Raw genomic sequence first — 25,325 nt, forward strand, 5'->3', positions numbered from 1 at the left:
GACTTGCCTCTGGCTGTCAGTAAAATTGCATTTGGTCAAGAGAAAGAAAAACAAAGTTTAGATGCATTATTGCTTATATTGATCAAACCATTAAGGAGGATAATTTACACATTCTTAAAAGAAACACAGCACGCAGATGGGATAGCTGCTGGGTTGCAAAGTAAAGTTGTTCATGAGACTTTATTCTTTTAATGAGGCTAACTAGCCAAGACATTGGGTACACCTGCATGATTAAGATTTAATAATGTAAATTTAACATTTGATGTGGTTGTTGTTGCTTTATAGTGAGGCGCTAATACAGTGTTTCTGCGGGCCATTAAAAAACACTGAATACGATGTCTAGAAGCATAAAAAATAATAATAACAATACAATTGTTGTAAAGACATTGTTGTTCATGCTTTATTTCACATGTAATATTATGCAAAGTATACAACACAATTTAGTAATAATAAATGTATTCAAGGAAAATATATGTATTTGTGGAGACTGGGAACTGGCTGTAATTTCCAATGAACAAAATGGCCTGGAGTCCGTAAGTTGCCTCATGCTCCAAATACCATTTGCTCTGAATTTGAAAAGAAAAATGTACTGTTCCTGTCACCAACGTCCAACATGAAACACTAATGCTCCCTAGTGGCAGACAATTACCACAACACAAATCTCACTCAATGTTTCAAATAACTATGAATTACTTACTATAAAATTGATGTATAAATGAACTAAAATTTACAACCAAATTTGTATTTGGTAACCAGATTTGTCCACTTTTATGTGAAGTAATACTTGTGAAAATCTTTTTATTTTTTTTATTTTTTTTTTAGAGGTGTTTTACTATAGTCTAGATTTAGAACAGCTATAATGTGTGATTAATATGATTATGCAATTATGATTATAATTTGTAATAAAAAAATGACAGCCCTAATATATAAACAGTCATTTATGTATGTATGTATGTATGTATGTATGTATGTATGTATGTATGTATGTATGTATGTATGTATGTGTGTGTATATGCAGTCCAACTTGGGGATGGAATTCATTTTAAATTGCATTAAAAATGGGATTAAAAAGCACTAAATTAGATTTCCTGACACCTGCAAGAAACCCTGTAATATGTTGGCTGATTTATTTAGTTCCATTACGAACATATACCACTGCAAAAATAAAGACAATATCATGGTTATCTTTGTAGAGGAAGAATATTTCATAGAGCTCTTGCATTGGATGCCGTTTATATTGTGTAAAAGTACTCAATGTTCCATAGCTTAAATGGCGCTCCTTCCATTTCTATCATCCCTCAGCGATGTCAAGGCCAGGGTGACATCCCATCATGAGAATGTGAAAGCAAACTGCAAACAAGTCCTTGAACGTGTACGTCATCTCGGCGCTGTGCGTCAGATGATCATTCATTTGATTCCGTATACTATGACCCATGCGTAGAGACACGCACTGAGAGTTGACTTTAATAACAGCGGCTGAATTTGTCTATGCAGGCAGGAGTGTTAATGGGGGGCTATGATGAACAAGCCGCAAAGGGATGTGATGTGATGGTTTATCGTGCACATTGCAGCAGTGCAGCATCCAAAAAGAGAAAGTGCTGCACTTATGCGCTGCTGCGTGTGGGTGAGAACATTCACTAAAGCTTGGCCTATTTGAAGAGTGGAGCACATCCAGACATAGAACAGTGCAAAGAGTGAAACAAGATACACTAGAAGAGAGTGGGCACCTTCATCCAATATGTCTTCCAAAATCATTCTCATGGAGGGAAATGGTTTCATTGTGGGAACTGTTAGCTGTTGTTAAAGCACATCAAATTACATCATAATTTCACATAAGTCTCTAATTTTCCTCACTGTTAAATTTACATGGCTTCTAAACATATAACCTGGATTGAATCCAGATTGATTCCACATGAGAGCCTCTTACCCAACATAACTAAAGCAAAAGTTTATTCACACCCTGGCCACAAGCAATCTCTTCTTCAAGGATGAATAAAAGTGCATGATTACATGATTCATGGAAGCTTTTTTTCTTTCTTTTTTTTTTCTTTTTTAAATTAAAACACATTCAAAGAGCAAATGCTGTCAGAGTTATACAACCGACGTGCATTCAATAATTAAAAGTGAGATTACAGTCCTGAGGGAGTCGTTATATATGACAGCTTGGCAGTTAAGCATTGACGCTAATATTATCTGTCCTCCATCTTAAAATGCTCAAGTGTTAAAACATTTGTGTTGCACCCTTTCTCAATGGAATTAAATTCAATCAATGAATGAAATGATGAAGCACTTGGCAACGACTGGATTGTTTGGATGTCATCTCTCTTCTATTCATACCTTTTTTAATCTCACCGGCACACCTGACAATTTGCTGGTTGAAAGTAGACTAAACTTTACACCTGTTTGAACCAAGTCTAACTATTGACACCGGTAGTGTAATTTGAATTTGATCCAGGTGCAGGCAGACAGATTGTGATCTCCGCATACATGTGTGGTTGATGACATTGCATTTCATTCAACATGACAATTGTCACAAATGAAGGTGTGTGGGTTTGGTGGATGGACTCAAAGGCGGAGAAACGCGGCAGTGAGACAAACAGGAAAGACTATATAAGGAAGTTTATTTTCAGTGACTAAATAAAGGACTGGGCATGACATGGAGAGACACTTGGCTTGGAGGTGGTGGAGAGACACTTGGCTTGGACGTGAGACACTTGGCCAGGAGGTGAGACACTTGACCAGATGTAGAGAAACTTGACCAGACGTAGGGAAACTTGACCAGACGTAGAGAAACTTGACCAGACGTAGAGAAACTTGACCAGACGTAGAGAAACTTGACTAGACGTAGGGAAACTTGACTAGACGTATGGAAACTTGACCAGATGTAGAGAAACTTGACCAGACGTAAAGAAACTTGGCCAGACGTAGGGAAACTTGACCAGACGTAGGGAAACTTGACCAGACGAAGAGAAACTTGACCAGACGTAGAGAAACTTGACTAGACGTAGGGAAACTTGACTAGACGTAGGGAAACTTGACCAGACGTATGGAAACTTGACCACATGTAGAGAAACTTGACCAGACGTAAAGAAACTTGACCAGACGTAGAGAAACTTGACCAGACGTAGGGAAACTTGACCAGACGAAGAGAAACTTGACCAGACGTAGAGAAACTTGACCAGACGTAAAGAAACTTGACCAGACGTAGGGAAACTTGACCAGACGAAGAGAAACTTGACTAGACGTAGGGAAACTTGACCAGACGTATGGAAACTTGACCACATGTAGAGAAACTTGACCAGACGTAAAGAAACTTGGCCAGACGTTTGGAAACTTGACCAGACGTAAAGAAACTTGACCAGACGTAGAGAAACTTGACCAGACGAAGAGAAACTTGACCAGACGTAGAACACCTCAACTGGACAAGACAAGACAATGCTACCACGACGCGTGAAAAAACACCACTGACTAAATACAACACTAACGAGACAGTAACAAGACACACCTGGGAAACACAGCAGGCAGAGGGCACTAATTAGTCACACATACGGGGAGGGAAGACACACACAGGTGGACGAGAACTATGACGAGTCTAGGTGAGAAAAAAAAACGGACAACTGACAACATAAACACTCAAAACTAAACCAAAACCCAACCGCCCAAAACCGAAACATGACAGCAATAGCGTGCATCAAAACCACAGAATAATCAATTCATTGAATACATCATTATCATTATCATCCTTGTGATTATATTTTTAAAATCATCCTGCTGGATACTGCACAGCTATTCACACAGAGACACATTTGATCCTTCCGTCATGTCAAGGACTATCAGTGAGCCTCTCTCGAGCAGCATTTAATTAAAGAAAATGAGAGGAGCCGCTTCAATTGGCAGCAAATCAAGTCGGCCACAATAATGCATAAAAAGCCCTTTAAAAAAATAAAATAAAATGTGAAAACCAACCTGCCGCTCCCGTTTGCATGGGTCAGTGAAAAATACCACAACTTAGTCCAGCCCGCCCCTGCGCAGATTTAGACCGATTGCACCAGATTTCCAATGGGCAAGAAAATAAAGCTGTAGGCTCTATGTGCCTTGTGATTGACTGCGGCGACCAGTCTAGGGTCTTCCCTGCCTTTCGAATAAAGTCTGTGGACTTAGATAACTGGAATGCTGTGTAAGACATAAGACATAAGAGTTTTTCCACGAAGTGGTGCTTGCATTCTACTACAAGCCAACTATCATCATCACCACCACCATCATCATCATCATCATCATCATCATCCTCTTCCTCCTCCTCCTCCTACTCGTGTGTTTGTCCTAACCGGATCAGCATTGAAGCGCACGCTGTGAGTGCACACACACGCACGCGCGCGCGCACACACACGCTTCAGGCTGGGTGGATGCTGCTCGGGCACCATGGAGCAAAAAGCAGCCAAGGATGAAGGCACGTCCAGGGGACAAGAGTCGTACCAGCGGCGGATGTGGAAGACTTTCCAGGAGAAAACCAAGCCGTGGCTCAGTCCCAAACTGGGCTCGGAGCGTCGCGCTAGCGGCGGAGCAGAGGGCGCCAAGAAGGAGTCCGGGCTGTGGATGTTCAAGAGGAAAAAGAAACACTTGGACCGAGTGTTCTCGTCCTCGCAGCCCAATCTGCGCTGCTCCTCTCCGCCGCTGTCTCTCGGGACCGGGGACAAGCGCGGCGACGCGGCGGCCGGGACCAGCCGAGGAGCCGCCGAGGGGCAGCAGCATCTCGGCTCGGCTTCCGGGAGCACGGGGAGCAAGCCCGAGCTGACGGCCCACGGAAGCCCGAAGATCCACGTCTCGCGGCTCATCGCGTCCCAGCAGAAGAGCTCCTCGCTGGGCTCGGCGTGTTTCGAGAAGCTGGTGGTGGACCCGGCCGCGGTCCTGCAGGAAGAGGGGCAGCTGCGGAACAAGCCAAGTGATTCTGTGAGTACAACTCCATTACAGTACTTAACCAACACCGTGCATGTGCTATTTCCACTATCATTCATTTTACATTTGACCTGAATATACAATTGCACATTCCAAGATGTTTCTGATGATGCAACGTGCTCACTCTATGCACGACTTACGCTGCTCACGTAGCTGTAACGTAGTATGGGCCTCATGACTGCAACGTCAATGAAACACATTATACTCTAACATGAGTGGGCCACAATATTAGGTACACCTCTCCGTATGATGCAGTGCAGCAGGCTGCCTTTTTTGTGAACTGGGAATTTGCACGCTAATTCTGGGGCATGCTGGAGCTTTAAAGTGCGCATTAATTGAGGATTCCTCTATTAGGAATAACATGTTAGTTAATACATAAAAGCATAGCACCCCAGATATTGCCTCATGGCTGCAAGCAGAATAGAATATGACTATACTGTTATTTGAAAACACTAGTTTGTAAAGAAAGGCAGGGATGGACTTAGCATTTGGCAAACAAGAAGTTACATGGGGCTTTCAGATTTCCAGTGGTCCCTAAACATCTTATGAAAACAGAATGCTGACGTGTTTTTTATTTAAAGAAATTCAAATCAAAGTATATCAGTCATTTTGACTGCTGTCATTTCCTCTCATGCAGTGGACGAGATCATAACACTGCACATGAGCAGACATGATTCAGGTAAACTTGCTGGTGCGTAATTAGCACAGTAGCGAGGACATGACGAGAGGACAAAAAGCAAAATTTGTATCAAATTTACAAAAAAATTCAACCTTGTAATATATAATATATTACTAGGGATGTAACGATATCCAAACATCATGATACAATATCATGATATGAAGGTCACAATATCACAATATTGTGGGGAGGTTGGCGATACAAAAACGGTCACATTATTGTAAAAAAAAAAAAAAAGAGCTCATACTAAAAAAAAGACAATATTGTGATTGTGCTTTTGTACATTACAGCAATGCTTATAAACAACCTTCAATCTCTAAAACATTTAATATTGAGGCACTTGCTAATGCAAGCACACATTGAGTTCTTCCACGTATTGACTCGGTTCATAAGTATATTATGTGCTCCTTCATCTGACTATTAGTATGGATTTTAAACATATAAGGGCCAAAACATGCTTTGTGAAAATTAAACTGCACTAAAAAACTACCCACCAGAGGGTGCTAGAACTGCCAAAATCGAAATCAAAATGACTATTTTAACAAATGTTTGTGACATGACGTCGACCATATATTGTGGCAGTTTTAATATCGTGATATGACGATATTGCCGTTATCGTTACATCCCTATTATTGACGTTAACAGTGAATGTATGTAACCGACACACTTGCCAACTGCTGTCACACTACTGCCAGTTAGCTGTGAAGGATGCAGTCGAAATGGACAGTGACACTTTTCATCACCAAGATGTGACTGCTGAAGTGATCCAAATGGTAAACTAAATTAAATGTTGATTAATGTCATATCAATTGAAGTACAAGCTCCGAGGTGAATCACTTGTTAGATAGGGTTGAAAGGACTTTCTCCTGCTTGAAAAATAGCAGAAAATTCTCATTCACAGTTCACATTGATTATAAACATTAATATTCCATGCAGTACATGGATCTCGAGGTTTGCCTTAGGCCCCCAATACGCCTTTATGTACGGTGCAATGAAATGAAGTTTGCAGCTCTGTCAGGTAACATTGAAGTGTCTATTTTCTAATTGCACTTGTCGTGGGTGAGCTGTAGTCTATCTCAGCTACCCAGCGACAAGTATTGTACATTTGGCCACAGTGTGACACGGAATTCTGGCCTTTCATCCTTGCCAGCAAAAGTCGTGCTGTCGAATCAGCATCTTCATATGGCACAACTGTAAGTGTTGCCTTCTGTTTTTGCTCACTATATAACTGATTTTCATTACTGTAAAGCCTTTTTAATCGGACCATCACTTTTGGCGCCAACCAAAGCGTCCAGCACCAGACAGCTGTCCAAAAGTGATTTAACAATTAAGTACACTTGCTGCTCCATACTGGAGTTTGGGCCACCATTAAATCTCTCTGAGCCGCTTGCACTCAACCGAAGAGGGCTTCACTCACATCGATCTTGCAGCGTCATTGTTGAACATGCCAGTTGAGTTAAATAATACATAATGCTCACACTGGCCAGTGTCTGTGTGGTTTTTTTTTTTTTTCTAATGGCGTTGCATTAATATTAAAGAAGTTGGCAAGGTGTAGGGTTGTGCTTGTGGTCAAGAGTCACCATTAAAATGTATAAAAGGGAAACTTTCACATTTTGCATTCCAGTTAGTAGATGGAAGAGAAGTGAGGTGATGATCATAGATGGGGGGAGGTTCAAAGCAGAAAATGTTAAAAACCTTCTCACTTTTTTTAATGGGACACATTTCCTCCTAATGGGAAGTATCAAGACCACATTTGACTATAAAGTTGTGCATGACTAAATAATTCAGAATCTGAAATAACCCTTAATAATAAATTACAGTTACTAGATGTGGAACTTTTAACCTATCGTAACAATAAGAGGAAGGATGAATGCCAAATTTTGAGAATTTTTGTTATTGAAGTTTATTTATACTTGAACATTTAAGTACATTTAATTTCTAGTGTGTGTTAAAGTTACTGGGTCCACGTTTGACTTGATTTCTGTCACAACAAACAGTCCTCCTAAACCTTAATGAGCTCAGCAGTAATTCTTGTGGCCATCCTGTAAAGCAATCAAAAGTCAACAACTTTCCACTTTCATCCAGTGAGATTGATTGTGATGCACTTGCACTAATGTGGGACACTGAGCAGTACATCATCATCATCTTCTATACTCAATCCTCTTTGCTTTTTAACTTAATACTGTTGAGAGTATTGAATGGTGGTCTAGGAGCATTTCCTCAATGGAATTGGATGACTTTTTTTTCACAACTTCAGCTCCTCTGAGTAAAATGATACAAACAATCCAAAAAACAGTGTCAATATTAAGCAATGGAAAAATAAAAGACAAACTCACATTATGTCCAAAAATAATACAAGCTGAGTAACGTTTAACAAATGTAGGTCATAATGGATTAAATAAAGCTCAGTGTGTACTTTGTGTTCTTTCTTCATTCAGATCAGATCAGATCAGATGGAACACTTTGAAATATTTAACACATACTGTACGAAGCAGAGAAGTAGGTTTTTGTGTCAAGTTTTTTTTTTTTATCCAGCACAGCTCATGTTTTATATGTTATTGGGTAAGCACAATAATTGAGACAATCACTCACACAACATGGAAGTAAATATGGAGTCTCTTCTTTAAAGCTACATCCATTTACTAAGCCAGTTTGTCTTGCATACTGTACATGGATGGCATTTGGCCCTATATGTCTTGGGAAGTGAGCAGCGTGTTGGTGTAAATCCCCTGAACTTGTACTTCTGCCAACCAGTTTGCGGCCTCCTCCTAGAAATGTCACGGGGGCGTTTGTAGAATTAAGATTCATCGCAGCCTGTGAGACTGGTGGCTGTCACTGAGATGTACATGATTGGCGCCGACCGCAATACTGTCTGAGGCAAATGGAATTGGTCAAGGCAATCGAATCAAATGTGTAACACTATTTGGAGATGATAGGTTTGAACGCTCACGTCGTGCTGAAGTGTCTTCCTCCCACACGTGTAGCAGGCTTTTTCTTGGCAATGAAAATTTATGAGCAACATGCAAAAAAAAATTGTTTTATGCTGGTCACAAAATTTGAGTAATTATCTATCACTAGCTATTTTTATTTGTTTATTCTTGACCGTCAGACGAGGCAACAAAATACAGTAGTTGTCTGTCTTCATCATGTGACGACATACTGTAGACTTCGTCCTTGCCCTCGGCTAGCCTCAAAATATAATACCGCCCTGTCCACCAATTTACCTTGAGGGATAATCTTTTTTCTATTGTCTGCCTGATTTACCTTCTGCGATCCCATCATTAGCCCATCTGATGGAGACACTCGTCCCTTTATAAAAGCATCCTGAGGAGACATAGTGGACATCTGTATGAATACTAAACCTCGACCTTCTGTTTGGCCCATGTCATTGTCATCCGGCGTATCCGTCAGCCTCCTGCAGAAAACAGTCCAATTTTCAATAATGTGAATGATTGCACACAAGGGTATTTTTGGACCTACCTTATCACACAACTGTCAAACGGAGACAGTATATCGTTAGAAAGGCTGAAACCTGGGGCAGACACGCCAGTCAGGGTAATGAGAGAACAGATAGAGATCAATGAGAGACGAGGAGAAGCCCCCCTCCTGCAGGGATCGATCATTTTACAGCATAACAGTGGCATAACAATTAGATATGAGAGATTTGTTCAAACAAATGAAAAACAGTGACATGTCAAAATGGGAGAGCCCAAGAGCGCCCAAAGCTCAACATCCACACAAAGCCCAAAATGCTTCTCTGGGCTGGACACAGCCCAGATATGATACAAAAATGAACACTAACTAAACTAACGCTAACTAATTTGGATCTGCTGGTTACTTCCAGGCAGTCATTTCTCTCCCAGCGCTTCAAGATGTAATGAATGTCGCTTGATCGGATTCCACATTGATTTGACGGGCCTCCACCCTCAAGCCGATTGAAATTGAGCAGTGCAAGTGAGCTCTGCATGGAAGCTTTTACAGTTGTGATGAAAGGCAGAACAGGTCCGTGCAGACTAGAATATGAAGGATAGTGACCAAAGGCTGCATGCTAATCATGTATCATTTGCAACTCAATGTGGACCTGGCTTCCTGTGTGGTGAGTGGATATTGAATATTTGCAAATGAGGCTCCCTGAAGCAATAATAATATGCAGCCCATAAAATCCACTGGGGAGGCTGTTTGCTAGATTTACTTCTCGTCCTACGTCACCATATTGTAATTCAAAAATTAATGAATGTTTGTTGTTTCATTTCTAGCCATCCATCCATCCATCCATCCATCCATCCATCCATCCATCCATCCATCCATCCATCCATCCATCCATCCATCCATCCATCCAGCCAGCCATCCATCCATCCATCCATCCATCCATCCATCCATCCATCCATCCATCCATCCATCCATCCATTTTCAGCAGCACTTGTCTGCATTAGGATTGTGGGTAAGATAGTGCCAACTATAACTGAGTTTGGTTGTAAGGTACGGTAGACTAAAAAATAAGAGAATGCGATATCTGGAGAAATTGTGTGTGAAGGCTGAGCGAACGATAACAAATGTGGAATGATATTTGAATGACATGAAATGAGATACAATGACCTGTAATGATCGAAACATGTTGAAGTTAAAATGATTTGAATCGGTCAAACAATGTAGAAATTAGAGGAGAAAAACCAACAAACCAAATCGTAATTTGGCTTTTATTTTGAAATTTTGAAAATGATTTTGAGGTTGGATTAAGCTGAACAGTTTAGTTGGAACAGTTTGAATTGGTGAAAAAAAAATGTACAAATTAGAGGTAAAAAAGAAAGAATCTGAATTTTTTACTTTCATTTTGAAATTTGGAAAATAATTTGGGATAAGAATAAGGGCAACAGTTTAAAGTCAGAACAGTTTAAATTGGTGGAAAAATGTAAACATTAGAGGAGAAAAACAGGTTGTAATTTCAACACTTAAAAGTTGGAGTGGTTTGAATTGGTCAAATAAAAATGCAAAAATGAGAGGAGAAAACATTTAAAAAGTTTTACATTTTTTTGGGTTGTATTTTAATCGTGAAAATTTTGAATTTTTGATATGTGGAATTTTTTTGGCATGTTGAAAATTGTCTCCAAGATGAACTGAATGTGCTGAATGATTTGAATTTCAAATAGGAACAATTTAAATCTATTAAGTTGAATGTGCCATTGGAATATAATAGTGAAATTTTGTGAAATTTTTTTTGGAATGATAAAAATAACCCTGAATAATGTGAATCTTTAAAGTGTGTTGAAATTGGAATTCTGTGAATTGGTGAATAAATGTAGAAATACAGGCAAACCCCATAGAATATATGAATTTGTGAATTTTCTGAAAACATTATGTGAATATTAGAAAAATGACCGGTACTGTAAAAAATGTGATATTTTGGTATGTGTGAATTTTTGGAATGCTGAAAATCCTTCCAAAAGTTTGTTTGAAACATTTTGAATATCGGGAAAACCTCATTTATTTATTAATTTTTTTGAATAAGAACAATTATAGAAGCACACCTGATGTGAATTTTTGGAACATTTTGAAGTTGGAATAGTGAGAATCGGTCATAAAACGTGGAAGCAGTAGCTCATAAAATAGTGAAAATACAGTAAAAGTTGCCTAAAAATAGCAGAATAACAACATTGAAGTCGAAGATGTAAAATAACGTGAAGGCTGATAATAAATAACAAAAACTTTGCACATTTCAAGGGGCTCAGGGGACGCTTCTGTTGTGTACTTAGATGTACTTAATGATGTGGCTGGTGAGCGTATATTCGAGCAATATGAGACACGTGTAATCCATCTCAAAGTCAGCAGTAGCTTGAAGTGAAACAGCAGCCATGAATTGGCTTGTGATGTGTTCCATTTTATCTCATGCGAGTCAGTGATGGTTGCCATTCTGTCACATTACAAAGGGGGTGGTTTTCAAGCCCCGTGAGAGAGAGAGAGAGAGAGAGAGAGAGAGAGAGAGAGAGAGAGAGAGAGAGAGAGAGAGAGAGAGAGAGAGAGAGAGAGAGAGAGAGAGAGAGAGAGAGAGAGAGACTCGCCCTCGGTTTCCTGGAGCGTCCTTTTACAACAGGTGGTTGCTATTTCCAAGTCATCATTACTACTAGTGCCAGGCCAATCATCTATAAAAAGATTTTGTACTTCGGGATATTTTCATCTTTTAATTTGACTCATTTAACGTCACTTTCAACTTCCTTTGTTGTCCTTGTTAGTCTGTCTGTCCTGTCTTCATCTGCCTCATTCTACTTCATCTCAGGGACACTTAGTGGACATAAGGAGGGGTTTATATTTGTGACTCGGCAAATGCTACACGTAGGGCAAGTGTGTTATTCCCGTCCGTTACGCGATGCCTGTCATCTACAAAGGTGACGATTTGCCAGCCTGACGTGGTTGTATGTGTCCCGTCATGTGCGTGACTTCTGGTGACCTCTGTGGAGGCTGCGCCTTTCGCTACGGATTCCTGCTCCCATTATTTTGCATGTCATCTCGACGTCTGGCTGCAAAGATACACACGGGGGCTAATACTCTCGACGCTTGGTTGCCATGAGGGGATTTCCTTTTAATCTCGATAATGAGATCCGTTGAGTCAATGGTGAGTTATCATTTTTTTGACTTCTTAAATGAAAATCTGTTGTGAGGAAGTGAATTTAGTTTGCAATGATTTATTTCCAACTTCTCACCACAATGCTCAGTTTTTGCTTTTTTTTTATTTTTTAATGTTCATTCAGAACCGATGTACAGTGTACATGCAGGCATTTTGTTTTGAGAGACCCTTGAGATTTTGTTTTTATTGTCGCGTAGAATGACAATGTCAAGTTTTCAGGAGCCAATTAACGTCACTGTGGTTGTCGTGGAATCCCGCGCCTGTGTGAGTGTTGACGTGGGCGCAACTACAATATAATGAAAAGTGATGACTCATGGGGTTTGTTACTACAAACACTCATGTCTAGTGCTTCCAGGTCTGGAGTGTGGGATGAGGAGATGACACATTGCGTGTGTCTAGAGAGTGTTTTCCTTTGAAAAGTTGGCTTTTTCATCTCTAAAATTATCTATTTGTGCTCTTTTTTTTTTTTTTTTTGCTATTGTACACTCTTCCCAGTGCAGTGAATATGGAAAATGTTAGCAACCATCTACCTTACTCTGCTCCGACTGATGAATGGTGAGATTCATAATGAATGAGTTTCTTGCCTCTAACTTGCTCATTGCAGCACAAACGTCAGAGCTGTGAGAAAGATGCGCAAACCACCTTTCACTAATATCCTCTAATTCATTCAACTGTTACCTTAACATTGTCCTCTTGTTTATCTTTTGGCTGCTCAATTAGAGTTGAGCGCATGCTCGAGAATGATAACTCAGAGAAGCTCGACAAGAAGTTTGAGGTACATTAAAACTCATTCACTCCCAGCCATTTTCACAGAAGCAATCCCGTTTGCTCCGGCTGTTTTACTGGATTTTGACTGATTTTGCAAGGCCCACAGAATAATGTGTTCTATTGCTATAATGGAACCTATCAAAAGAAAGATTACAGTCTCTTCTTTCATCAGGAAAGAAAGTATGTTTCTATCTGTTTTCGTTTTGCAGCAATTAGCATTTAGAAGAGAGCTAAGTTTCATTAGTTTTCACAAATCTATTCAAAATTGTAATTGAGCTTTTTTTCTACATGGCCTTGGTTGATCTCCTTTGCTCTGCTGCCACCTGCTGGCCGTTTTTGTAATAACTACCATTTCTGCAACCGTTCTTTGCAGTTGAGAGGCTGCATCAAAGCCTTCTGTATGCTCTAGCATAAAAAAAAACAAAAACAAAAAAACAACACGTATAAATACGTCTTTGGGACACTTACAACATAAAAAAACGTATTTACACGTTATTGGGAGCAAATGAGTTAAGCATGGACACGGTCAGGTGGTTGATAGCATTTCAAGTAGCAAGTGATGGGCAAATAAAAATGAGAGTTGGAAAAGATGTAGGGATTGGCCAAATAAGTCAACAAATAGCTGACATAAATCCATGTATAGATTTCGAGGATGCAATGATGGTCATGCTTTCTCTGGCCTGCCTCCCAGAACTTGTCAGCCGCTTCTTGCACTGGCAGCCGCTGGGGTTCCTCTACTCTTAATTAAACTCTGAACACTTGAATCTTTCTTCTCTTTGTGCTCTTCTTTAACTCTATCGTCACTCATTCTTTCCTGTTATTGACTAAATCCGACCTTGAGAACTGCAACACTACGCCAAACTCATCTTTGTCATAGGCCATATTGTAGTGACAGATTTTTCACATGCTTGATTTGCTTTTGTGGGCCACATTAAAAAGATGTGGTGGGCCAGATCTGGCCTCTGAGCCATAACTATGGCTATGTGGATCAGGATGTTTTCAATGTGCAGAATTCTTTTGTATTTTGAATAGGTTGAGAAACATGGAAGTAGAAATGCTCTTCAGGATTCACACCATTTTGAAGCCTCTGTGTTAAAACAGATTTTTGAATGCAGCTCTTGCCTTGGATCTCTTCTGATTGTTGTCGTGCTTATTGCATTGCCGCCGGTATCAGCAATTTAGATGAGGACTACATGCAGTCGTGTCATTTATTTAGATGTATTCGCATGCCGTGCTCCTAGTGTGGCTCAGAATCTTTTGACTTGAAGACTTCAGACTTCAGTCTTTAGAATTGGAAACCTGGGAGAAATGGAGAGATTATGGTTTTCCGGCGTAAACAATCAGATGGGAGATGAGAGAGGAAAATTGGATGAGAGGTGAGTGGCAAAGAAGAGCAACAATCAGACAAAGTGCTACAAGTATTTAGTACGTGACACTTTTGCCGATCTATAATTGTAAAGTTGGTCCATTTTACTCTCACTATATATTGGACCTACACAACATGGCTGCTTTACATTTGCTTGATTGATCATTGATTGAAAGTCTAGAATAAATTCAAGGTATTTCATGATCATTTATGGAAAATAGAGCTTGCCATTCATGTCCCAGTTCATTCTGTCCATTGAGGTCTGTCAAATGTCAAACCTTGCTTCCTCTTGTGCTGATATATCCTCCTCCAATCCACTCCAGTGATAGCGCTACACTAGAAAAATGATGTCGGAAGAGAGGCTTGCAAAGCCTGCATGAGCTGCGCTTTCATATGTGAACGCTTGTTCTGTGCATAATGTCATTTTAAGCTGTGCATGCAAACGTGTACGTCAGTCGGTTACTGTAAATGTAAAAAAACAAAAAAACAAAAACAAAACACCAACCACCTTTATTTATACAGTAGATCTGAAAACCACCAGCTGATATGTCAGCCCTCATCACTGTAGTGGCTAAACAATGATGTGAATTAACATCAGTGTGTCACCTCTGACACTTGCAGCATTTCTGTTAACCACTGGGGGCAGCATTTCAAATAATGCCCAATATCATCACAGTGTCAGCAGCTGTTGAGTCAAGACAAGATTTTAAACATAAGAGAAAATTTATTGCCAATACAAATATTCTTTTTTTTTTTTTTCTCCATGTGAATAATCGTGCCCATTATTTATCGAAGTAAATCATGAATAAGTCAGTGCCACATTTCATATTTCCTTGCCAGTGTTCTGTGGACAACCACATAAATCAGTTGATGGTATCACAACCAGCGCATTGCTTCGGTGTCAGATTGCCACAGACTTCATCAATAAAACCACACATTTCCACTAATTAATCTCACAAAACTATTCACATAACACATTCTTGGTTTAACAGTCAAGCAGCGGAGCAGCAACAACAACTGTTGGAAATCAATATCCAAACATATTTTGAGCTGACTACTGCATGCTTAATGGCCAATGTGAGTAATCTGGTGAGCTAATATACAAAATGGATCTTGGTCTCAGTTCCTGGTGTTGGGTTCTTGCGTTGGCTGTGTTCTTCAGTTGGTTTTATTGATCATGTGACAGCTGATGTTTGTGTATTTATACTAGAGATTCTTGTGTCTCGTTTTGCTTTACGCACGCTGTTCCTCTGACAAAGCACTTTGAAAAAGGGTAAAAATGCTATACGGTTAAAGATGCTACCATATATAAATGTAGTTATTGTAAAGTCATTATTTTACATCCATAAACTCAATAGTTCACCTGTTCGGTGCAGACACCATTCCACTATCACTCACAAAAGGCTGCATGAGCTCTCGTTCAGTTACACTTTGTAAATAAATGAAAGTGAATATTTCTTTCTTTCTGAACAGTAATCTAAATTTGATCAACAGGGGAATTACATGAACTGTAACCTTTAGCTTGGGCAGAAAAGTCACAGCTCCATAACCACAACTTCTTAGGAAACCGAATTTTCAACAGTTTTGATTGGTAATTACAGAAGTGTGGAATTGCCAACGTAGAGTACAATTTTTGACTGGAGGGTACGTTTGAATGTATTTGCAAGTATGTTCAACATATTTAAATACCGGTACATTCAAACGTACTCACAAATACGTTCAGACATACTTGCAAATATGTACGATGTACTTGTAGGCTAAATTAGGGATGTAACGATAAGGGCAATATCGTGATATCGTGATATTAAAACTGCCACAATATCGTCGTCGTCATGTTCACAATATTTAAAAGGAACACATCTGTTAAAAACGTCAGGTTGATTTCCATTTGTGCAGTTCTTGCACCCTCTCGTGGCTAGTTTATTAGGGCAATTTAATTTTCATTAGGGATGTTTTGGCCTTCTATGTTTAAAATCTATGCTAATTGTCAGATGAAGGGGAATCTAATTTGTTTGTGAAGCGATAAATGTGTGCTTGTATTAGCAAATAAGTGCCTCAATATTGTTATTAGGGATTGTAGGTGGCTTATATGCATTGCTGTTATGTACAAAAAGCACAATATTGTGCTTTTTTTTTTAGTATGAGCTCTTTTTTTTTCTTTTCTTTTTACAATATTGTGATCTTTTTTAAATATCGCCAACCCCCCCACAATATCATGATAGTTATCGTATCGTGACCTTCATATCGTGATAATATCGTATCATGATGTTTGGATATTGTTACATCCCTAGGCTAAATGCTACAAACAGCATATTTTCCCATAATACCACGGTGTATAACTTTAGCAATGTGCAAGTCAAAACCCTATTGCATTATGGGAAAAAAAATACCAAACCTAAATCATGCACACTGCAGGCATAATAAATCATCAAATTTATGAGTAAACAATGTTTTTATACTTAATTTTTGAACATATTGGTATAATGTGGGCCAAGTGCTTAATTTAAAAAGTGTTTTTTTTTCCCACTTGCGCAAGCACAAGTAATACCCTGTGGCATTATGGGAAAATATGCTGTTTGTCACATTTAGCGTACAAGTATGTTTGAACAGACTCGCGATTATGTACATATTTGTGCACATGTTCAAACATATTTGCGAGTATGTTCCAACGAAGTTGGAACGTGTTTCCAAGTACATTTGAACGTGCTCGCCAGTCAAAAATGTTTACTCCACTTTGGCAGTTCCACACTTCCGTTGTCAATAATTTGTAAAATCAAACAAATAATGACATGTTGAGACTGGTACTTATTGACCACCATTTCTAACCAATAAACAAATTTGGACATAGGAGGTTTCAGACATATGAAACAGCCAAATGTGGTCCTGGAGACATGGTTCCTGGTCTATAAGTTGCGATTGGCTGGCAACCAGTCCCCGGGTGTGCTCCACCTCTTGTCCAAAGTGAGCTGGGACAGTCTCCAGCTCACAAGTGGTATAGAAAATGGATGGAGAACAACAATGATAAATGGTTTTCCTCCTGGCAGGCTGCCTCCTGTCAACTTAATATTAGTCAGATTTGTGAGTGGAAGGAAAGTGAGCATCTCTTTACATTGGTGAATGACAGGGAGAGAAAGCGAGAGAGAGAAGGAAGCAAGAGAGCGAGAGAGAGAGAGACTCCGTGCCCGTGGAGCGTTCAGGAACGTCGCATCTGGTTGGCCTTTGCTGTGCGAGCGAGCGAGTGAGCGAGCGTGTTGTATGGTAAAGGCAGCAGCAGCAATAGTACAGTGGAGTGTTCAGTGTGTCTGGATGTTAACGTTGCCCCTCTCAACTGTGGGACAAAGCCGTACGGTAGGTGTCATTGTTTGCTGGCATCATTTTGGGATGCCGCGCTTGCTTAACGGGTTCAATGCAGAAGCACGTTTTTCTTTGGGGGCATTTCATTTTTCTTTTTCTCCAAAAGCATGTCAGTCCTGCCAGGGAGGTGATGGGGCACGCATCTGGGATCAAAATGTTTCCGTCACTTCAGCACGTTCTCACATTTGCATGCAGAAATGATTTTCATACATACTGTGAATTTTCCATAAACCTGAATAGCTGCTTTGCTTATGCGGTCAGTTGCGCTCTTTAATGCCAATAGAAAACACTGACTGACTGTGCACTTGATGTGGCTTTTTTTTATTTACAATGATGAGGGGGGAGTAGAAGTGGAGTGGGCGTGTTGTATCCTATTTCTAATGGCGTGCAACCTGAGCTGGGTGCTAGTGTGACAGGGGCTGAGAGCCAATTAAATCAGCTTGAAGAGACTTGATCAAGTCGGACATAGCAATTCATGATCCTGTTTATAACACCACCTTGGCCAGACGGTTTGGGGAGATGTTGTTGTTAATTTATGAGAGAACATCAGTCCTTCCCAGTCCTGCCGGATGCCGAACGTGATCGGAATGAGAGCACGATAGCCAAAATAGTGCAGTTGGTCCAAGAAAGCCAGACGAGGAAAAGTAAGCGTAAAGCCAGAGGGGGAACAAAGTGAGGCTGACTCAAGACCGTGAAGTTAAGATGGGAGATGCAGAGGCAGGAAAAGTGGGCAACAGCAGGTGTAAATAGAAAGGCTAGCCTGAGGAAGGAACCGTCTCATGAAAATACCCAAGTGAGCCTTTTATTGTGCTGCATAAATTCTACAAGAATGCACTGGCATGCTTTCTGCTTATTTCTCTTATTTCAGTTTTATCCCGCAGTTCACAGTTCCAAAACATTGCTTTTCATACCACTCCACTCCTTTCAATTTGTCATTGTGTTCGTCGAGTGCATAATTAATCGGCACTCCAGCTGTTGTGTGTTTTGGTAGCAAAGTGCAGCGTTTAACGACTGCTGAGTGTTTCTGTGGGGGGCCGGGGTTATCATCACAATCAAAAATACCCATTGTTCTTGGTAAATCTAAATAAAGGTTTATTCACTGGTACTCTGGAGTCTCTTCACTCTGATTGGTAGCAACTGGACTGTGTTAAAGCACATGACAGTAAATTCAACTTCATTTTGATGAACCGGGCAGGATGCAAATTCAATGGCTGCCCTGAGAGCACCAGAGAGATTCCCGCTCACATCATCAGAAAATACAAATTGACTTTAGTTATACGAGTGTGTTCATGTACAGTTAGCATTCTACATACTTTTACATGTTTTTATGAATGAGACAGACCACGCTCTCCTTTATGTGCATCCTCCTCTTCCATTAACATAACACTACACTTTTACTGCTTGGTCTCTGCTATTTTTAGCAAAGTGTCCAGTGTGAGGGATACACACTGCTGTCATACTGCCAGTGTGAGGAGGCTGGTGTCTTGTCAGTGTGGTGGCGGTACTAGATTCATCAGTCGGGCACAGGTACAAGGTTTGTTGTGTCTTACGATTATGACAATTTACTGTACAGTGCCACTGTAATGTGAATAGCAAAAATACGTGTAATTGATAATATTAATTGATGTCTTCCATTAAAAGTTTATGATTGCCTATAGATGCCACAAGATGGCAGAAAAGCATTATTTTTATATTAGACAGAGCTATGGCCTGACTAAAAAAAAGCTCTTCCCTTCACTTCCACATTCAGTGGCACCAAAATGCCGCAAGAAGGCACCAAAACAATAGTTTTGTATTAGATTGAGCTTTGACGTAAGTGAACAGGAGTTTGACATAGAATACAACCTGTGAATAGATGAAATTTTTTTTACAGCAAGCTGTGACTATATGTGGTAGAACACTCTAGAATGCCCCACTCTTGTTGTGAAAATAAAATGTTAGCAAAAGTGACATTTAATATTAACTTTTGTGCAAGTGTAAAGCAAACCCTGAAGAGAAATTCAACAGTCGCAAGCTTCGCAAACATTCACCCCTCAGTGAGATACGATACGGGCTAACTTAAATGGAGAGACAGATGGATTGGTAGGTACTGTGGTAGACTAGACAGGGATGCTGAGATGGATGAATGGAAAGACTGGCAAGTACCGCAATATCCATCCATCCATTTTCTGAGCCACTTGCTCCTCACAAGGGTCGCGGGGGTGCTGGAGCCTATCTCAGCTAGCTTTGGGTAGTAGGCGGGGGTACACCCTGAACTGGTAGCCAGCCAATCGCAGGGCACACAGAGACTAACAACCATCCACACTCACAAGCACACCTAGGGACAATTCGGAGCGCCCAATTAACCTGCCATGCATGTCTGGAATGTGGGAGGAGACCGGAGTACCCGGAGAAGACCCACGCAGGCACGGGGAGAGCATGCCAACTGCACCCAGGAAGGCCGGCGCCTGGACTCGATCTTGCGTCCTCAGAACTGGGAGGCATATGTGCTAACCAGTCAACCACCGTGCCGCCCTGTACCGCAATAGTTGAATATAACTTTTGTTTTTTTTCGAACATAGTCAGATAAATATAATTCATGTAGCTGTGCTGCAAGTTAAAACGGAGGTTTGTATCACTATGGCCAAGGGTTGATATTTCATTCCACTGATTGTTAAATAAAAAAAAATATTGATTAGATTTAACTCAAGTAGCCTACGACTAAATTCAAACAAGAGCTTTTGGATGATGCTGTACAAATGTTTGGCTCTGCCCTGAGATGTGACATACTGCATTTATGCCTTTCTAATACAGGAAGTTGAAAGGCTATTTGAAAGGGGTATGAATACAAGATGTGAAATTAAATACTTTTATTGATCTTCATGGTTTTGGTTTTATGCTGCAAAAGATGCAGTAGCATATTTGTCAAATGAGTTGAGTCAAGGATGTTGTTTTGTATGGTCAACAAAAAGCTCATCAGTGATGATCTTGGGTCGCCTGTGTCGACGAGTCCCTGACAGATGCGTTGCATTTCTGTGCCTGTGTGATCTCACACTAGCGTTGAGCTGCGTCTTGGTTGGCATGTTGGCTTGACAGCAGGGAGAACAGTTTCCCTGCTTTCTGCAATACTTGATGATGTTCACAGCGCTCAGGTTGTCGCCGCACTACATTCAGAGGTGATACACGCGCACACGGGAAGAACCCGTTAATTCACTGCAAACTGATGTCGTGTTTGTTGTGAGAAAACGTTATTAATAAGACAATATGACAAGATTTTTATTGGCCTGTCTTTCAGTCATTCTCTTCCTCCATATCCAGTCCTCTTTTCAATGTTCATGCTAACATAAATTTCCAGTACTTAACTCATTTGCTCCCAATAACGTGAAAATACGTTTTTTTTAATGCTTTAAGTGTCCCAAAGACGTATTTATACGTTTTTTTTGTTTTTGTTTTTTTATGCTAAAGCATACAGAAAGAAGGCTTTGATGCAGCCTCTCAACTGCAACTACCTTCTCTTGCATGAAAGTGAAATCGTATTACTTAGCTTTGTTTGTCCCATGGGCGGCACGGTAGTCTAGTGGTTAGCACGTCCGCTTCCCAGTTCTGAGGTCTCCGGTTCGAGTCCAGGCTCGGACCTTCCTGGGTGGAGTTTGCATGTTCTCCCCGTGTCCGCGTGGGTCTTCTCCGGGTACTCCGGTCTCCTCCCACATTCCAAAGACATGCATGCAGGTTAATTGGGTGCTCCGAATTGTCCCTAGGTGTGCGTGTGAGTGTGGATGGTTGTTCGTCTCTGTGTGCCCTGCGATTGGTTGGCAACCAGTCCAGGGTGTCTCCCGCCTACTGCCCAGAGCCAGCTGAGATAGGCGCCAGCAGCCCCCGCGACCCTTGTGAGGAATAAGCGGTCAAGAAAATGGATGGATGGATGGATGGATGTTTGTCCCATTTTGCACCCCATTCTGTGTTTCTTCATTTTTCAAATTGAAATGTTCCCACTATAGATAAAACTACTGGGATACCTCTAGGCTTTTAAATACATTGAATCCTCCAATTTACTACTTAAGCTGTGACTGTGATAATGTAAACATGCTTGTACTTATTTGGCCAAAAATAATGACCCTCACATGCTTTGTACAAGTGTATTTCCTCACATAATGGCCATCCTTCGCTGAATTGTCGCATAGTGTGTTGGGTTGGGCAACAAGTTTTCACGCGTGGACGACTGACCAACTGACCAGTGAACGGCGTCCCAATGTTGCTGTTTACGGTATGTGCATTAGTGGGCGGAATCTCTGGCATAGCAGCTGCTCTCCATTTGGGCAGCTGCGTATTAAGATCAACTGGACTTGGAGGAAAGTCCTGGATCAGGTTCTCACTACTTGCTTATTTTTAATGAATGGTTGCTTTTTCACTGTCAGTTGGTAGTTGCACTGTACTGTAATGTTTGTTTGTTGGCATTTCTTGAAGTGTGTTGGTTAGTTTTTTGTTGTTGTTTTTTTCCGCCAGTGTTATTTTATGGTTTACCACATCAAGTACAATTGGAAGGAAATTGGGTTACATTGTGATATGGAGGTCAGAGCTTTAGATTAAGACGGAAGTTGGGAGAATTTACAGCCCCAAAAATGAAGATACAGTCTAGCCTATGTATGTCCAATTCCATAAGTGTATATTATCCCGTGTCCTCACCTGTGTTGTCATGTCTGTCATGGATTTGCTTTTAAATAATTAAATCAACTAAGCAAGCTACTTGATGTGCTTGAAAGGGTTCGCCCTCTATCTTTGATCCTCTTCAATCTATAGCTACTCAGTGTTTACACTGTGGCACCGTCTTGTGTAACATGAGGGTAGTGTTAGTTAATGGAACAGCAAAGTGGTATTGATTGCCAGTTGTATGAATTCAACTGGAATTGTGTCAAAACGTTTACAAGGAAAGGCCTGTATCCAAGTATCGTGAGCACTTTGCAGGCACTGTTGCTCTCTTGGGATAATTTCGTGTAAATGCAAAGTGCTCTAGCTTTTTTCCATCTCCTTTGCGGAACAATGTGACCTGACTTGGTATCGGCTTTCTATGGCACTATTTCCTAAGCCTAATTTGTAGTTCAAAGACTTCACAGACACAAATTCATAAAGAACCAAAATTCAATTAAAGTGATATAAATGCAGACTCTACTTTATGCATTAACTTAGTAGATTCCTTGATTGGTCTGGACAGGAACATTTTGACTTCTTCAGTGCAGCCCCACTCACAAAACAACATTTTCAAGTAAGGTTACAGTCTCAAATATATATTTTAACTACAAACATTAAGTAGACATTTGGACAACAGCAGAAAGTCTATAACTTGTTTCTAATAAACGTTGTTTAATAAAGCAGTGAATACATTTACCATGTTTGTACATCACAAAATATATTTTTTAATACAGTAGTGAATACAGGTACAGTATACGAGTAAAAATATAGACTGCCGGCTTCCGCCCACCTCTGTACAGTTCAGCGGGCTGTCGGCACATGCGTGGTTAACCAAGGTGCATCGTGGGCGGCCACAGTGGGGTGACGCATCACATACCCGTGACCAGATCTTTTTTTTTCCGCCCGTTTTTTTTTTTACCCTGAGTGCCACCCACTGGCCGAGGTTTCCCATTGGTTAACCTGCCCAGCTAGCTTGAAAGGTTTTTACTAGTGTCATCACAGAATCCTGTTTCGGACTTGCTGTTTTGGTGACAGAAGTCTTTCAAGTGAAAAACAAACATTCACTTTTCGGCCATTTTCATCAGAAAACCATTGGTGAGCTTTTTGTCACTAGGGTTGTGGTTCTGCTGCAGCCTATCCCAGCTAACAATGGGTGAGAGCATAAGTATTACAGTTTTGCACTGACAGCAAATGGACATCCTCTTGTGCTCTTTTCAAAGAATATTTTTAAACATCTTTTCATCTTTGAGAAGAGTATGTTATCATGACAATTTACCCCTCAGTGTTCTTCCTGCTTCCTTGCATCCCTATCCTCTTTTTTTTTTTTTGACACTTCTGAGATGTCTGCTCCTTTATGTCTCAGCAGGGACTAATGCCGGATGGTACTTGATTGCCTCTTCTTATTCGCTTGGTGCTTCTTGAGGATTCTATTAATTTTTTTTTTCTTTTGTTGCTATTTTTAGCTTTATCGCTGCACATGATAGCCTACACACTGGCTGATTAATAGGAAGGAAAGACATAAGGAGAGGAGCTTGACTCATCTTGTGGTCGTTCATGACTCCAAGGGGAACCATGTTGAGAGCCAGCTGGGGGTTCTCCCCACCAAGTTAAAGAGAGAAGATCCGACAAAGAGCCAAAGCTTCCAAAGTAGACTGCCTTGTTAATTACAGCGCCACACATGCATTGTCGACTTTCTGATAAACTAGTGTTCTGTTAAGGGAATTCTAGACAATGTGATTTTAGACTCATTTCATGAATCATCCATTTCTTTACCTTCTCTTTGTTAAAGAAATGCACTGAGATCTAGCTTGTGTGGCTGTTTTTCATAATGCTAAGCAAAAGTATTTGCTGACTCATATACTTTGTGTTCATCTTGTCTCCACAGGGAATCAATATAGTGGACCCTTGTAATGCAGATCCTCCGCCTTCTAGTCCAGCCATGTACCAGCTGGATATTGTCTTAAGGAAAGGCAACAACCTGGCCATCAGAGATCGCACAGGTGGGGCTCTATATTTTCATTCCCTTCCCACCTTTATTCGTCTTTATCTCAATCTTGCTGCCAGTCGGTGTTTACAAAGAGGATATAGTATGAAATCACTCTATGAATCAACCACTAAGCGGTTACACGTGACATAGTAGAGAACTTGTGTGCTCAGGCGTGAAAAAACATCAACAGTCTTGATTTTCGTACACAGTAAATTCTGTAGTGTAAATTTGACTATTTAGAGTTAATTTGACTCTATTTTGATAGGGATCACTCAGTTTTAGAGTAGGCTAAGATTTACACTAGGAAGAACGTAAAATAATTTGCATTTTCTTTTACACTCCCCTGGCGCACCTGACAATTTGGTGATGGAAAGTAGACTAATCTTTAAACTGGCTGAAAGCAGGTCTAAGTTGTGGTGCACGTGGGGCAACATGATTTTGGTGAATTTGATTGAGTTGCAGACAGATTTTGAGCTCAGTGGATCTGTCTCAGTACTGTACATAAGTGTTATCATGACAACAAGCAACAAATAATTTGCCTTGTACGAAGTTTGCCAGATCTAGACAGAACATAGACAGAATGTGAGACAAGCTAAGTAGATGTCATTGCTCATATGAAATTATGCTGTAATACATTGACAAAGTGCGTGTCATTTAATAGTATTTTAATAGAGCCGTCCACAACCAATTTAATGTTATGGTGTGACTAGCACGGCCCTCAAATGTTACTGTGCAAGTGCAGTGTAGAACAAATGAATATGTTGGAATTGTTACATTACCTAATCTATCTTGATAGCCTTAGTTAAAGTATTGCAAAAGGCTTGGAGGTCAAAAAATGTTAGTTTGCCGGATGAGGCAATTTACTTCTACTAACTATTGATGTACTAAAAGCCACACTCTAAATAATTCATGATACTGGCAAGATGACATTTTA

At 40.4% G+C, this 25,325-nt stretch overlaps 1 protein-coding gene across 10 annotated transcripts in view; it reads left to right on the top strand.

Moving 5' to 3' along the window:
• Positions 1-4,293: 4,293 nt before the first annotated feature.
• mctp1a (multiple C2 domains, transmembrane 1a) overlaps positions 4,294-25,325 on the top strand; it is a 107,097-nt gene continuing 86,065 nt past the window's right edge. For 4 of the 10 annotated variants that reach the window (XR_013283521.1, XR_013283523.1, XM_077521373.1 and 1 more), the window contains exons 1-2: positions 4,295-4,947; positions 24,290-24,404. Coding sequence is in view for 6 of the 10 variants with exons in the window: in XM_077521373.1 (XP_077377499.1) it covers positions 4,420-4,947; positions 24,290-24,404 (643 nt within the window). In the remaining 4 variants the exon portion in view is untranslated. Of the gene's footprint in view, positions 4,948-17,687; positions 17,734-24,289; positions 24,405-25,325 lie in introns of those variants that run through there. The other 6 variants (XM_077521376.1, XM_077521377.1, XM_077521378.1 and 3 more) reach the window with 4 other exon arrangements.

Source organism: Festucalex cinctus, chromosome 5 (genome assembly GCF_051991245.1).
Source record: "Festucalex cinctus isolate MCC-2025b chromosome 5, RoL_Fcin_1.0, whole genome shotgun sequence".
Taxonomy (NCBI): domain Eukaryota; kingdom Metazoa; phylum Chordata; class Actinopteri; order Syngnathiformes; family Syngnathidae; genus Festucalex; species Festucalex cinctus.